Source organism: Kwoniella shivajii, chromosome 2 (assembly GCF_035658355.1).
Source record: "Kwoniella shivajii chromosome 2, complete sequence".
Lineage (NCBI taxonomy): Eukaryota > Fungi > Basidiomycota > Tremellomycetes > Tremellales > Cryptococcaceae > Kwoniella > Kwoniella shivajii.
This window is the reverse complement of record NC_085909.1, coordinates 433848-447891: the sequence shown is the minus strand read 5'-3', so window position 1 is coordinate 447891 and position 14044 is coordinate 433848. Positions and strand designations below refer to the sequence as shown.

General features: G+C 42.4%; 4 protein-coding genes across 4 annotated transcripts; 1 reads left to right on the top strand and 3 right to left on the bottom strand.

Annotated features, from left to right (window-relative positions):
* Nucleotides 1-3262: 3262 nt before the first annotated feature.
* On the bottom strand, nucleotides 3263-5805 carry IL334_001534 (uncharacterized protein; the record flags this gene model as incomplete). The annotated part of the gene is made up of 4 exons (XM_062933290.1): nucleotides 3263-4716; nucleotides 4768-4870; nucleotides 4928-5193; nucleotides 5247-5805. The coding sequence occupies 4 exons, from the start codon at nucleotides 5803-5805 to the stop codon at nucleotides 3263-3265; spliced, it is 2382 nt and encodes a 793-aa protein (XP_062789341.1).
* Nucleotides 5806-6441: 636 nt separating this feature from the next.
* IL334_001533 (uncharacterized protein) lies at nucleotides 6442-9050 on the top strand (the record flags this gene model as incomplete). The annotated part of the gene is made up of 11 exons (XM_062933289.1): nucleotides 6442-6574; nucleotides 6674-6828; nucleotides 6960-7276; nucleotides 7413-7497; nucleotides 7571-7646; nucleotides 7714-7739; nucleotides 7800-8024; nucleotides 8106-8238; nucleotides 8313-8380; nucleotides 8457-8698; nucleotides 8798-9050. The coding sequence occupies 11 exons, from the start codon at nucleotides 6442-6444 to the stop codon at nucleotides 9048-9050; spliced, it is 1713 nt and encodes a 570-aa protein (XP_062789340.1).
* A 418-nt stretch (nucleotides 9051-9468) lies between these two features.
* Nucleotides 9469-12301, bottom strand: IL334_001532 (uncharacterized protein; the record flags this gene model as incomplete). The annotated part of the gene is made up of 13 exons (XM_062933288.1): nucleotides 9469-9700; nucleotides 9781-9886; nucleotides 9987-10135; nucleotides 10199-10240; nucleotides 10319-10459; nucleotides 10530-10632; nucleotides 10712-10722; nucleotides 10808-11145; nucleotides 11227-11341; nucleotides 11413-11468; nucleotides 11541-11616; nucleotides 11720-11918; nucleotides 12043-12301. The coding sequence occupies 13 exons, from the start codon at nucleotides 12299-12301 to the stop codon at nucleotides 9469-9471; spliced, it is 1827 nt and encodes a 608-aa protein (XP_062789339.1).
* A 662-nt stretch (nucleotides 12302-12963) lies between these two features.
* On the bottom strand, nucleotides 12964-14041 carry IL334_001531 (uncharacterized protein; the record flags this gene model as incomplete). Its single annotated transcript, XM_062933287.1, has 4 exons — nucleotides 12964-13012; nucleotides 13072-13091; nucleotides 13167-13387; nucleotides 13471-14041. 4 exons carry the CDS (start codon nucleotides 14039-14041, stop codon nucleotides 12964-12966), a joined length of 861 nt encoding a protein of 286 aa, XP_062789338.1.
* Nucleotides 14042-14044: the final 3 nt, after the last annotated feature.

Genomic DNA, 14044 nt, shown 5'->3' with positions numbered 1-14044 from the left:
CGTGGAACTACAAAAGAAAGATCGTCAGTCTATCATTCATGTTGATTGATAAGATTCCATCGGTGGCAAAGAAGAAATGTCAACAAGCCATAATATTTGGGTAACGACGGAAAGGAGGAAACAATCGGAAACGAGATAATAGGCGGCACAGCTTTGGAGAAAATGACATCTGTCGTGTGAAGTTTGCCAAGTGATAACATTGCTGATTACCTGGATAAAAGGTATGGTTCCCGCAGTCATGATCCAAGAGTAGACGTTTACGTAGTTTGGTAGAAAAAGGAAGATTGACAATGCATTGATGTGGGAAGTATGGATCGAGAAGCGAGAACTCACCGATATGGAGGGAAAGGGAAAAGGTGATGAAAGGAGAAAATTTCGACCTGTATATCTTGATGTGATCAAGGATGAACCAATTTCTTTCTTGAATGGAAAATAACAAGTCAAAGAGATTTGTTATCAAAGTGAAGTTTTTTTATCTAACGGAACTACGTGGAGCGGCCTTTATGTTTTTATCGATTATTCTGCTTATATTATATATGGATCGTTGATGCGCGTCGTGATTAGTCCGACTGAACTATTATATATCTTTATGTTTTGTTGTTCTGTCGACTAATCGATACTAAGATATGAACAGATAAGAATTGAGAAGATGATGAATCGAAGGTTGATAGATAAAGAGGATGATAAAGAAAAAGGGGAATTTCGCTTTGATTTAGAAATAGAGAAAAGGGGGATGGTGAAAAGATGGGTGTGGTTTATTTCTAAGAATGATGAGATGAGAGATTTGATTAGATCAGCGATTTGGTTTCTGTTCCCTTTTTCCCTTTCGCTTGATATAGCGGACTGTTACCTCGTATTCTTTTATTATCCCTGAGGGAGAGAATATGGACTGCGGTTGCGTAAAAGAGACATAAAACCTTGTATATGTTACGAAGCGTGGAGATAGTTTGTTTTTTTCGCATCCACTTAATCTATCGCTACAAATAGCAATTCGGTCAATCGAATACTTTCTCCGGATTCCGGCGCACCCCGTCTAATTTCACTTTTGACCTCTGTAAGAGAGAGACACATTAGGATAAGTTGCTTTGTCATTCAATCCTAAGCACAAGGTCCGTCTCGTTCGCTTAGCAACACGAGTGGGAGATGCGATCGAGTGTGACGAATATATTTGTTTGAGAGTCCGACTGAATCGGTCTTTGTTCAATTCTCCTCAAACGTATCTAAGAGTGGCAAAGTGATTTACGATAAACTACCCGGAGTGATAGTCCCGTGGGGATATCCCTGTCATTTGAATTGGAGCAACTGCGTCCACATCGATCTTTGGGAGTCCTTACAGAACCGAGAATGTCGAGCATGTAATGGTATGCATACATCAATAGCGCAATGCATTCGTTCGATTTTTATCAACAAAATGCAACTGATTTTTGCCATCTTCAATCTGATGAGATCCGAAATAGAATTTCCTATCCCGTACAGATAAAACCCCTGAAATGAGGGACGGCAATTTTGATTATCATCTAATCAATGTGGTATGTGGCACTTTCTTGGACACATAATCAATTCAAACCCCCTTATCGGTCATAAAGTAAATCAAATTCAAATGATAAAAATGTTTGACAGATAAAAAGAACAAATAATATCACCGATCAAAAACATATCCGTATCACCGGAATCCGAATCCTGACCAAACAGCCTCCTCAGCGGCAACGTCGAATGTAGAATTGAGAATGGATGGTTCTGAGTGTCAGTACCCTCACCCATGAAAACCAGTTGGGAGATATCTGCCAATTCGATCAAATAGTGTATAGGGGAAGTTCAACTTGAAAACTCAATGGAACGCGTTGCACACTTTAAATTAATCTCTTTTGTTTTTTTTTTTTCCTGAAATAGGCGATATCTGATTGGATAATCGCCGTGCACCTAAAATCCCTCAAATGGGTGATCTCACCGCCCCTCAGCTCAGAGTAGCTGACTCAGAGTATACACGATTCATCTGGACGCAGTTCCGACTGTCCTCAAGACAAAAAAGCTATATCGGACAGCTCAAAAAGTATCGATGCGATATCCCGTGTTTGACCGATAAAAAGAAAGGAAAAGTTTTTTCGCAATCGCACGTGCCTAGATGTGATGAGAAATTCTTCTGTTCGGTGTGTGGGTGTGATAAATTTGCGGGATGCGGACTCCCCCGATCTAAGCCGATCCCCAGCTCACATCCAAATTTTTCGACATGAATCATTGCTCGGTGTGAGAGCAATCTTGCTTTCTCATGATCATGACAGCTTGGATGAACACGCTGATTCGGCACGCGAGAAAGAAAGGAAAAATAGATTACCATACACCGGTGATGTCGACATTCTCCTTTCCGCACCACGTTGATCATGTCATATCCCATTTTATCAGAAAAATGGCTTTATTAAGCGAATAGATTATTCCAGTTTGTTTAATCTTTCAAATCGCAAATCAGGCACCGCGTCCTTGATCTTTTACTTGATTGGGTAATTTCGTTGATCCAGGGGGGGCTAAAAGAAAACAGCAAGAGCAAGCATGCGGTTCTACAGAGTATGGAATGTAAATCAAAACGTGCAAACACATTTCGGCCGTCTAAGCTTATATTGTATCACGCTCATGGCGCCTATTCTTCTCAAAGCTCTTTGAATCAGCTCGCTATCGCCAAGCCAAGCCAAGCCGAGAACATAGTCATCATAGGACGAAATCACGCAGTTGAGATAAAAGATGGCCCGCACCATGAAAAGGTTTCTCTTCTTCATCGGCCGAAGTAAACCCTATCGATAATGAAAGATCACGTTATCGGTGGAACCATTCGTCCGAAATTAGTAAATCATCTTGACCTATCGATCCAAACGGACTACCAATTGATCATAGCTATCAATAATCTCATACATGTCTAGATAACACCCTAAAGCGTCCACATGTCCACCATCAGTTTATGAGTGAATGACAAACAGGATGCTTTTCATATCAATATCAAACACCGCTGAAATCACATGGGTCGACACATGCCACCATTGATCTTATCTTTCACAACAAAGGGGATGTTTACATCACCATGCGTATCAACTATTCACGTGGTTCATCAAGTCCCTCACTCGAATTCGGAGTCGAATGTGTATCGCTCGAATCACGCTACATCTTATGTAGTAGGGTCACACAAGTCAATAGACCAAAAATCAATAACAACCTATCTAAATGATAAGACGAAGTAGACTAACGTCAAATACTCACACCCTTGATTTGTTCTGACTTATCCTGACGGAATACCGTCTTTCCAGAAATACTCGCGATCTTCTTTCGTCAGTCCATACTGCTCTATCCCTTTCCTCGTTGATATTCTGGGAGTATAGGTCGGATAAAAAGTCTGCTGAGATCGAGGGGTAACCCACGGGTTCTGCCATGAAGTGCCGATATTGGGAAGGTAGGAATTGACAGCTGGTACCGGCGGATTTCGTCTTGGAGTGTATCTTAAGGGAGCTTGATTGACGGGTGAAGGAGAGACAAACTGCGCTCCTGTAATGCCTGATCTCTCCTGCCTCGTAAGCCCGAAGCTCATCTCGCCAGTGTGGTTCATATTTCTTCCTCCCGATGCATGATTAACTGTTTTGGACATTCCCAATACAGGTTGCCTGGGTACTATTGGAGGTTCTTTTCGACCGAAGACTTCGCCTCGGGGAGTTGCAGGAGGTAAACGAGAGTTAGATCCTTGTGAATTCTTGAGATTTATAGGGTAATGAATCGCAGGTGAGCCAGGAATAGATAGGCGATATGTAGAGTGAAAGGCTCGAACAGGCATAGGAGGCGGTGGCATGCCACCACCTCCACCAATAATGGATACCGGTCGTCGAGGCGCCACATTGATTGGGTTTGGGCTGTTGACAGTATGATGAGAATATTTTGCGGGTGGGAGAGGAAGAGGTCGTTCCTGAACTGGCGGAAGTGCACCGTGTTCCACAGGTCGAGATTGGGAAAGATATTGGTGATCATGGCTAGTACCAATATCCGCTGATGTCGGACCAGGGCTCTGAAAGTAGTGAAGGAAATGATTATCCGGTATTCTCCATTTATTCTTTTCTGTGATTCTCCTCAAATCTTTCTGTGAATTATTCCATTCTGTTTCGTCCCTCTCCATTTTTTCCATCCTCTTCCTTTCTTCCCATTCTCTTTCCATCCCCCTCTGTTGATGCTGTTCCTTCTCCGATTTTTCATATTTGAGCTTCTCCAATTCCACGCGCTCGGCTTCTAATCTTTCATTTGCTTTCACCACTGAGATATCCCTTTGTCTGATTTCCGCCTTTCTCTTTCGTTTCTCCTGTGCTTCTTCTTCGCCTTTCATGCTGATCTTGCTTAGTGTCCGTGCTGATGAAGGGGGATTAAAGACCTTGATACGTTTCGAAGCCTGACTTGATACAGTTGGCCAACTCGGAGAGTTTGTTCGTCCAGGTAGGGGCAACCGACTATATGGTCCCTGAGGCGCTTGTACAGAGGGAGGATAAGGTCGATACTGGCTTTCATTGGTTGAATACCTGACTTCCTCACTTCGTCGATTTGTCGTTTTACTACCAATGTTCCCTGCATTTAGGGCAGGATGTCTTCCTCGAGGTTGACGTTCCCAATCGACTGTAAGGTCTTCATCCTCATCTTCAGATACAGGCTGTTGAGATTGTCTCAATCCGAGGAATTCATTTTCACTGAATGCCTTCTCTATACAGCGACGTCAATCGCCCAACCGTCTCAAGCTAAATAATCACTCACCTGATTGACGTTGTCTTTTGCTAGTTGACTGGAAGCGGATTGGTGCTGAAGCTACCCCATGTGCCATGAATCCGACTTTCTTTTGCCGTTGTTGAGGAGCGATCTACACATGGCGCGTTAGACGGTACTGAACGATAAGATAAAAGCGGAAAGACCTAACACTAAGTCTTCCATTGGAAGCATATATGTTCTTTGCTTGATACTTGCGAGCAACGTCAAGCAAAGATGAGGATTTGAGTTTTTTGTCGCCTTCATTCTCTGCCTGGATGGTCTTCTGGCGACTAACAGGGGGCGATTCCGCTTCCGAGGGCTGTTGTCCTCGTTTGCGACTCGTTCGAGACCCATTTCGAGGGTGTGATTGCGTAGGAGGTTTAGGCTTGATGATGGCTGCTTTATCCCTTCTGCGAAGTTTGCGCGCCAGAAGTCCTACTCACCTTGTCAACAGCTAGCCTCAACCGGCCAAACTCATTCAAACTCACGTTGGGCACTCTCGCTTTCTTCCAAATCCTCTTGTTGGTCGCGATTGAAACGCTGATTAGAATTGTGTCGGTCATTGTCGATAGTGGTACGCAGCTTCGTTGTATGGTCTGAGGTGTGGTCATTAGGTGTATGGAAATGATGCTGAACAGGGTTATCTTCTACTGGATCTGGCTGAATCTTGGTTCGGGGCAGACTCGGGTACCTCTGCATATTGCGAATTCCAGGATTATGAACCGGAGTATACTTCTGAGCTTCTTCCATGTGACCATACTGGCGGTATCCTCCTCTCGAGTCAGTTTCTTCCAACACCGCTCTGTGACCTAATTCGCTCGTTCCTACATCATGATCTTGCCAGTGGCCGCTAGCTTCTCTCCTGATGACGTGAGCATGAATGGGATCTTGATCGTTATCAGTGTGATGCACTCTACGAAAGAAGTCTGTTCCTTGTCGAACATGTTCGAGAATGTGAGGTTGTATGGAAGAAAGAAATCTTTTTACGGTATAATTCGGGGAGAGCTCCTGAATAGGAATAGTCCGTATAGGTGGATTGGCCGTCATTTCCTTCTGTCTTTATAATCGACCTACAAAATTCAAGCTAAAACCTTCCTGCTCAACAGCAGTTGCGTCGTAAGAAGATGATCAACATCAATGTTAAGACGAATATGTTGAGAAGATTGAGTCGAATTGTCAGTGGCAAAGGTTTGATATCTTCAATTTCGTTGATGAACGCGCTTGGACCTCTAAAGTGGAGGTTGTACAAATAGTTTGAACTTTGTCATTGGTGAACAGATCTTCCCGGATAACCTTTGCATTCCTCTTTCTCGAACGTATACCTACATCAAGTCTCTGGCACTGTATCCGAGTGTTCACTTCTATGCATTGCAAGCTGTGTTCCGTGCTGCTTTGGGTTTGCTCTCTGTGAACAGATACGGGAAGTATGCGCTGACTGTTGATTCGGTTGTGCCTGGAATGCCATTACCGATTTAGAGATGTTGAATGATTCTGGAATTTGACTTTTATCCTTTTTTGTACGCGCACGTTGGAGTTTGTTTGATATCTACCTCCATATATCGTCAGTATTCACTTGTTACTGGACCTCTGAGTGCAGCAGCTCTGGTAGGACAGCTTACGACGATTACACCCGTAAGAGTAATTGAGCCTCAACTGGATGGCCATCCAAAGTCTCAGTGCGATATGACAAGTACATCATCGTTAGCACCGGAGATCATTCCAGCAGAGACATATCAGATAGACAGTGATGAATATGATTCTGATCAAGAGAGAGATGACCTGGAAGATGAAGAGTACGATCAGATCGTAATCGAAGGTAAGATAGAATCAATATCTCTCCGTTCTCTGTCACCACGATTTGCAACTGACAATCGTCTGTCTTCCTTTTTTTTGGTTTTCCCTCCATACACATTAGCTGAAAATGGATATAGCGAAGAAGAGATGAAGAGATTTACGAAACAGTTGAAGGAATGTGGATTAGTGAATTTCCTAAGAGATTATCTGGGTCCAGGTCAAGAAGGTGAAATGAGATCCTTGAGGAAATTGTTATTAGGGTTTGGTATAATCCCTGTAAGCTATTTTGTCATACCATACCTGAACATAATCTTCCATAAGGACTATTGGAGAAACCCATGCTGGACTCACATACCACAAAGTGTATTAAAGCTGATATTTTCGTCTTTCTTTCTTTGCGTTCTTAGCCAAATCCTTTGAGGAATATATCAACACCGAATTTATTATTATTGCCTTTCGCTAAAATTGCTTTATCAAGGATATTACGTCGTAGAGAGAGATTATCAAATGTATCAACATTAGAAGATGCTCTGAGACTGATCAGGGATTCAAAGAAAATAATCATACTTTCAGGTGCAGGTATTTCGACTTCTTGTGGTATACCTGATTTTAGATCTTCAACTGGATTATACTCAAAATTACAGGAAGAAGGTAAATATAATTTAGATGATCCTCAACAGATGTTTGATATACATTATTTCAAGGAAAATCCACAAGTATTCTAGTACGTTTGGATACTCTCTGTCATGCCAAATCCCCCTTTTTCCATCCACTCTTATTATAGCCTTCGAGTTATTTCACTGTCGCATGCATCAGGGAGAGAAGAGTTGGTGCTCACGCACAATTGTGGTTGAGAACAGTTCTTTCGCAAAACAGATATACCCGAGTAATTTTATACCTTCACCTTGTCATAGATGGATCAAGATGTTAGAAGATAAAGGTAAAGTGAGTGGTCAGAATCCATCATAACAGGTTTGTAAGCATTTTGAGCTGACTTTCTTTGGCGGACCACTAATAGCTTCTACGGAATTATACGCAAAATATAGATACTTTAGAAAGTCTAGCTGGTGTAGAGAAGGTCCTACAATGTCATGGTGAGTTGAGTCTATTTTTCAAACGTCAATGTCTGAGAGAGATGTGATTAATCGATGTTTTCCATAGGCTCATTTAAAACTGCATCATGTCTCGTGCGTCCTCCTTCCCGATGACAACGCCAACCGGAGAGCATCCGCTGATTGTGCCTTCAGAGATGCAAAACTAGAGTTCCGGGTCAAACGATTGAACCTCATATCATGTCCCAACAAGTACCTTATTGCGGATCGTGTCGGACCAAAAGGGACGAAGAGATAAATCGAAAGAAGGAAATGAAAAAGGGCAAAGGAAAGGCCAAAGCTAAAGCTCAATGGGATGACAACGATGATGATGATAGTGAAGAAGATGAATGGGGTGGTGGTGAACCTGGTATAATCAAGGTGGGCAGCTATACCGGCACAGCCACTTCCCATATTGCAAGAATTAGCTGATTCGGTGGGATGTTTTGATCATTCGGATAGCCTGACATAACTTTCTTCGGTCAAGCACTTGATTCTGAATTCGACCAATGTTTATTCCAAGATCGTGAGGAAGTCGATCTGTTAGTCATCATAGGGACAAGCTTGAAAGTCGCTCCTGTCAGCGAGGTCCTAAGTGAGTCATCCAATCCTGCGAATGATGCACTCAGTTCAATGTAAAGGAACAAGCTGATATGAGTGTGAACTTAGCACATATACCACATTCCGTTCCTCAGATCTACATAAATTTGACGCCTGTATATCACGTCCAACCTGATGTGAGCTGGCCATCTTGCTGAACACAGAATGTATGAAGACCTAACAAAGCTGACTCAATCCATGTTCTTGTTTTAGATATGTCTGCTTGGCGATGCAGATAGTATAGTAAATGATCTATCATCTCAACTTGGTTGGGATATCCCGCCCCCTATAGCAATCACAAACGGTATTTCTAACCTGTCTTCGACCTCCACTTCGGATCCAGATAGTAGCGGTCATGGAAAGAACGGAAGGGGCGATGAAGCGAGAATCCCGATACCTGTAGGAGTTAGTATAAGCCCCGAAGAAGGTGAATGGATGAGTGGTCAAGGTGAAGCGTGAGTTGCCTTAGTCTGTTTCCTATGTTCTACCAGACTCTTCCAAAGGGCCCTCTCATACTTGAGCTTTTGTCAAACTGATGATTGAAATACACGTAGATCTCATATTCATTTATTCCGTAAAAAAGGATACGATCCTATGGATCAAACGGAAAGTAACGACTCCAGTCAAATATCATCGACGTCAACCCCGAGTGGTCTGAAGCAAGAAAAGTATCAATCCCAAAGTAATATCGATAAAGTGGATATCGGTGATGCTCATGATGGATATGAAAGTGATAACGATGATAGTCCAAATGAAAGTGATAATGATAATGACGATAGACCTGTTAAACGTTCTCGAGCAGAATAAGGAGGGTTCTCAGTGGAACGGACGAGTTAAGGGGGAAAAGAGAAGCAGTGATTGATTGTACGGGATAAAGTATCTTGTCCCTAGCTAGCTATGCTTTTGAGCGGTTGGTTGTATATACCTATATAGATTAATGGCTTTTGATCCAAGTTTTGCATAAAGGATTATGATCGGAAATCAACAGATTTTACACAGAAGATTGATGCACTAAATACAGTGTGATAAAATCATGCACTTTATGCCCAAATATGCATTATAGGCGATTCCGATCCAATCAGTCATGCTTCCTTTGAGATGACTATTATAACATTTGTTTCTTCATTCTACTTCATCACATATCTTCTTATTAATATCTCCTCATCTACTTCTTTCCAACCAACCCTGAATAGATAGATAGAGATTTGACATCAAGACACTCTAATTAGACCCTCTGTCCGAATGGTAATCCTCTCTTGTAATTGAATTGAGTAGGTTGACTCAAGAAGAAATCCATTTGTTTTTCTCTATAATCATCAGTGAAGACAGTAACGTTGTTAGCCAGCAATCTTAGGATGTTCTTATCATTGGTATAAGTTGGCCAATTAGTTGAATTTGACGATGACGATGAAGATTCATCAGGTGAATTAGGATTGTTGTAATAAGCGAAATTCAACCTTTGATTATTACAAATCATCGAATGTCAGCTCCGCTATGGCCCTTCCTTAAATTGCTTGATTATGACAATGATACTTACCAGTAGTCCATCATTGATACGGATAAAGATAGATCTCCAGCAGTGTAGTTACCGGCACCAGCCAAAGGCGCTCCGTAGACATAGGGGATTTCACTACCGTGGTAAACTACGAATTTACTATCAGCATCTGACAACGATTTACTCGAATGTGCGAATAGTGAATGGATCGACGGCGGTCGTCTGAGTATATAATGGATAATACTCACCTCCTAGATATCCCGCGGCACCAGGTGTAAGCTGTTCGAATTGATATGTCCAAGTTTGATTTAATCCGTGCGCATTAGCTTGTTGTAAGAAGTATCTTCTGTTGGCTTGGAAAGTTGCATCTCCAAAGATAGCTGCGGTTTGCTTATGTCTGAGATGAGATTCAAACGTCAATCAATGTCCATCGACTAGAGTGGTAATGGTGTACACTCACGCTGAGCCCAAACCGAAAGTTTCATTTCCAGTATCGAAAGGACTTTTTTCGAATGAGTATGGTCAGCCCGAAATATAAAAAAGAGTCATACTGTCGGACGGAGGAAGCGACATGACTCACGATCCTAACGCTGGTACATCGGGATATAGTGCTAAGACCTGAGCAATCGTGGTGTTGGACGGATCGACAGGCTCGACAATTGCCAATTCTCGTAAGCCCAAGGCGGTGGAATTGACAAAAGAAGGCACGAACACCGTTCCCCTAATTCACGGAAGAAAAAGATTAGCTCCAGATATGTCGAGTGAGCTACATATAGATGGGCATCACTCACTCATCTTTGTTGTTTCCTGATATGAAAGGTATTTTGGCGAATTTACCTTGAGATAAAAGGGTATGCGGAGAATCGGGGATTTCGTCTCCATCGATACTTGGGCCTGTTCAAAGGAGGATGCTCGATCAGCTATCTATGCAAGTTCACGCCATCAAGAGACCGTCATTTATCAGTCAACGTACCGTAAACGAAACTGATCCAATAAATTCACGCGTAAGAATCAGCATTGATCATATTCATGACCTAATGATACAAAAAATTGCAAGAATTTCACATACCCAGAGAAAAGAAGGTTCGATTTAACTGTCAATTGACCTTTTAGTAATGCATCCGCAGGAAGAGCTTTGAGACAATCGAATCCTGATGATGTAGAGTTACTTTGAGTAGAAGGAGAAGTTGTAGTGTTGGCAGTTGAGGCTGATGGAGGTGTAGAAGAACAATTTGTCGCCTGAAGTAAAGCTTGATATACATCTTCCCATGTTGAAGCTGTAGGACCAAGAGGTAAGGTTGATTGAGCACCAGATTCCATTATAGCTCCTTTGAATGTATTGATATTTTCATCTAAATACAATAAGGAAATGGCAATAGCTCCTGCAGATTCACCAAATACAGTGACCTATCAAATATATCCCGACATTATCAGCCATCATCCCTGTTCTCTTTATACAATTATACAATCAAATGGGAATATACTCACCTGATCAGGGTTACCACCGAAAGCCCAAATATTCTCCTGAACCCATTCTAATCCTTTTTTGATATCTTTCAAACCGAGATTCGCCGCTCCGTTCTCTGCGAACCCTGAGCCATATCTGTAGATCAGATCAAAATGGTCAACCAACCCTTCCTCAATGATACAAAAGATAGGAAGGTCAGGACTTACGGCCAACCAAAAGTTCCAAGTCTGTAATTGAGAGCAACGAAAATGAACGGTCTTCCCTATTTTCATTGATCAGAAATTATAATCAGATATGACCGTCTCGAATCAATCTAGAACACAGTCAAACTTACGGTCTTAGCTGCATAAGCTTCTAAGGCAGTCGCATTGTATAGACTAGCTGATCCAGAAGTGAAAGATCCGCCGTAACTACAATAACGTACTCAATTAGTACACTGAAAGATATGCAAAAATACGGTTCGGAGAAGTAAAGGAAACATGGGGGATTGGGAGAAAGGTTTATAAGACTCACATCCAGACCATGACAGGCAACCAAGCAGTCTGACCATTAGCCCCCTCAGGAGCGAACACGTTCAAGAACAGACAATCTTCTGATTGTCCATTGGACACTCCACTTGGATCTTGCAGACAAGCTGGAGGTTGAGTCTGTGCAGTTACAGAGAAATTATATGTATAATCTTGTGGTGGTCTGAATCGAAGATCTCCAACGGCTATATGGAAATCATATTATTCGACGATTGATCCTGATCCCACTATCGACAGATCGACGGGACTTGGAATATGTACGATCTAGATTGTTGAGGAGAAGTGAGAGGGGGGAGGGAGAACGCTTACGAGGTTGAGCGTATGGTACACCCAAATATACATCCTGACCGAATTGCTCAAAATTCAAACCTGTGATTTCAACCGGATTACCATTTGAAGTTGATGGATAGATCGTTACACTTGGATTGGTAGATGTTGAATTACCACCAGCACTACTGCTCGTTGAAGTAGATGATGCAGCAGCTGCTGTTCCTGTAGCAGTGCTGTTTGATGAAGCCGGAGCTGAGATGGCTAGGGGTAAGAGAGTGAGAAGAAGACTCCACTTCATCTTACTTGCGATTATATTTGGACCGTAATGCGTGATGGAGGGGGAAGGAGGAATGAGTTGAGAATAAGAAGAGGTACCAGTACTTGTTCAATTCTTGTAAATTTATAAGTACTATACGCGATATGAAAGGAAGAGTCGGCCATGCAATTCGGGTGCCCGACTGTGAGGTACCAATGAATGCTGTGAACCAGGTGATGTGTGAGTGAGCGATGAAGGTGGGACAGATGTCCTGATCGGGTTAAAGGGCATGGAGCATCTCGTCATTCTCCCCTTCTTCGTTGTACCTATAACCCATTCAATTCGAAGAGATGAGAATGGTGTCGGGCGCCGGTTTCTGCGGTTGTGCCTGACCCGTTTGCCCGGAATAAGAGCAAAAGTATAAAGCGAACTCCAATACCTCAAATATGGTAATAACCTTGTTAATATAGGAAGAGGCTGAGACGGTCTCATCTCTCTCGATACAGCGGATTCGGAAACGGTGTAAGAGTATCATATATACATAACAGTCATGAAAGTCATTGAAGTCATAAACAAGATCATCAAAGTCATACAAAATAAATACACTGAAACACTACTACACTGATACCACAATAGGACACACTGCTGCTGCACTGATCTTGAAATCATCAAGCAATACAGGTGAACGATAAAAAGGAACAAGGTCATGCACTTGGCGGGTACGGTGAAGTGTAAACGGTAACTGCTGCTTCTCTATCACAATCGCATCAGCTATATAGTCTTGCGTTGTCATCGAACAATTTGACACTCACTTGACATGATTCTCCCATCCCTAAGAAAGATGAAAAACACATAAAATATCAGAAACAGCTTTTGACGTATGTATCAAAGGAGAGCTTGAACTCACCTGATATTTTGCCCTTGCCCACAATACGATCCAATCACCTGGTTGTGCTAGCTTGATCGTCGGATGATCGGTTGACAAGATGATACGATGAGCTTTAAAATATTGTCCAGCATGTACATTATTCTGTATTGCATGTCTTGAACCTTCAACTTCCCTTTCTACCCCTCCTTCTCTTCGCCATAATGCTACATCGAACCATGAGTAGCTTTGTTCGTATGTACCTGTCGTTTCGTGATCGAGTCAAATCAGTCGCTTCAGATCATAGTCACGAGATTTAGACGATAGTATGAGGAAGCGTACTCACCATAGTGAGAAGGATCATTCGTGCTCCATCCTTGATCTTTCGATAATATTTCAATAACACATTTCCTTATCCATACTTTATCAGTCTCATCTTTAGGTGTACTATTCGCTTCTTCAGTTGGAGTGGTCTGACAATCTGCTTTATAGTTCCATGGACGAGGTCTTTTGGTACAGCCTATAGGTTGTGAATCTTGGTACCAAAGATTTCCAGGACCCATATTGGCATCCAATTTACCTCTATCATCAGATGATTTCACGGACATCTGTTGTGTATTCTGTCTTCTACATCCTCCCCAGTATTCAGCATGATCCAATACTTTTGGAACTAATTCTGCCGGTAAACCCAAATGTAAGAGGTATCGAGTCACCAGGCGAGTCTCCAAGTGAGTAGGATGAAGATGATCGTGAGTTACAAATGGCTTAAAAGGGAGAAAGAAATATGAAAGGATGGTCGAAGGAGGATTGGGATTCAAGCTGGACGATGACGGTCGAGGTGGTTCAGATTCACTGTCCACGGTAGAAGGCGGTATCGGCACTGCTGTAGTTGTGTTTCGCGATTGTCGCAGTCCCATCTT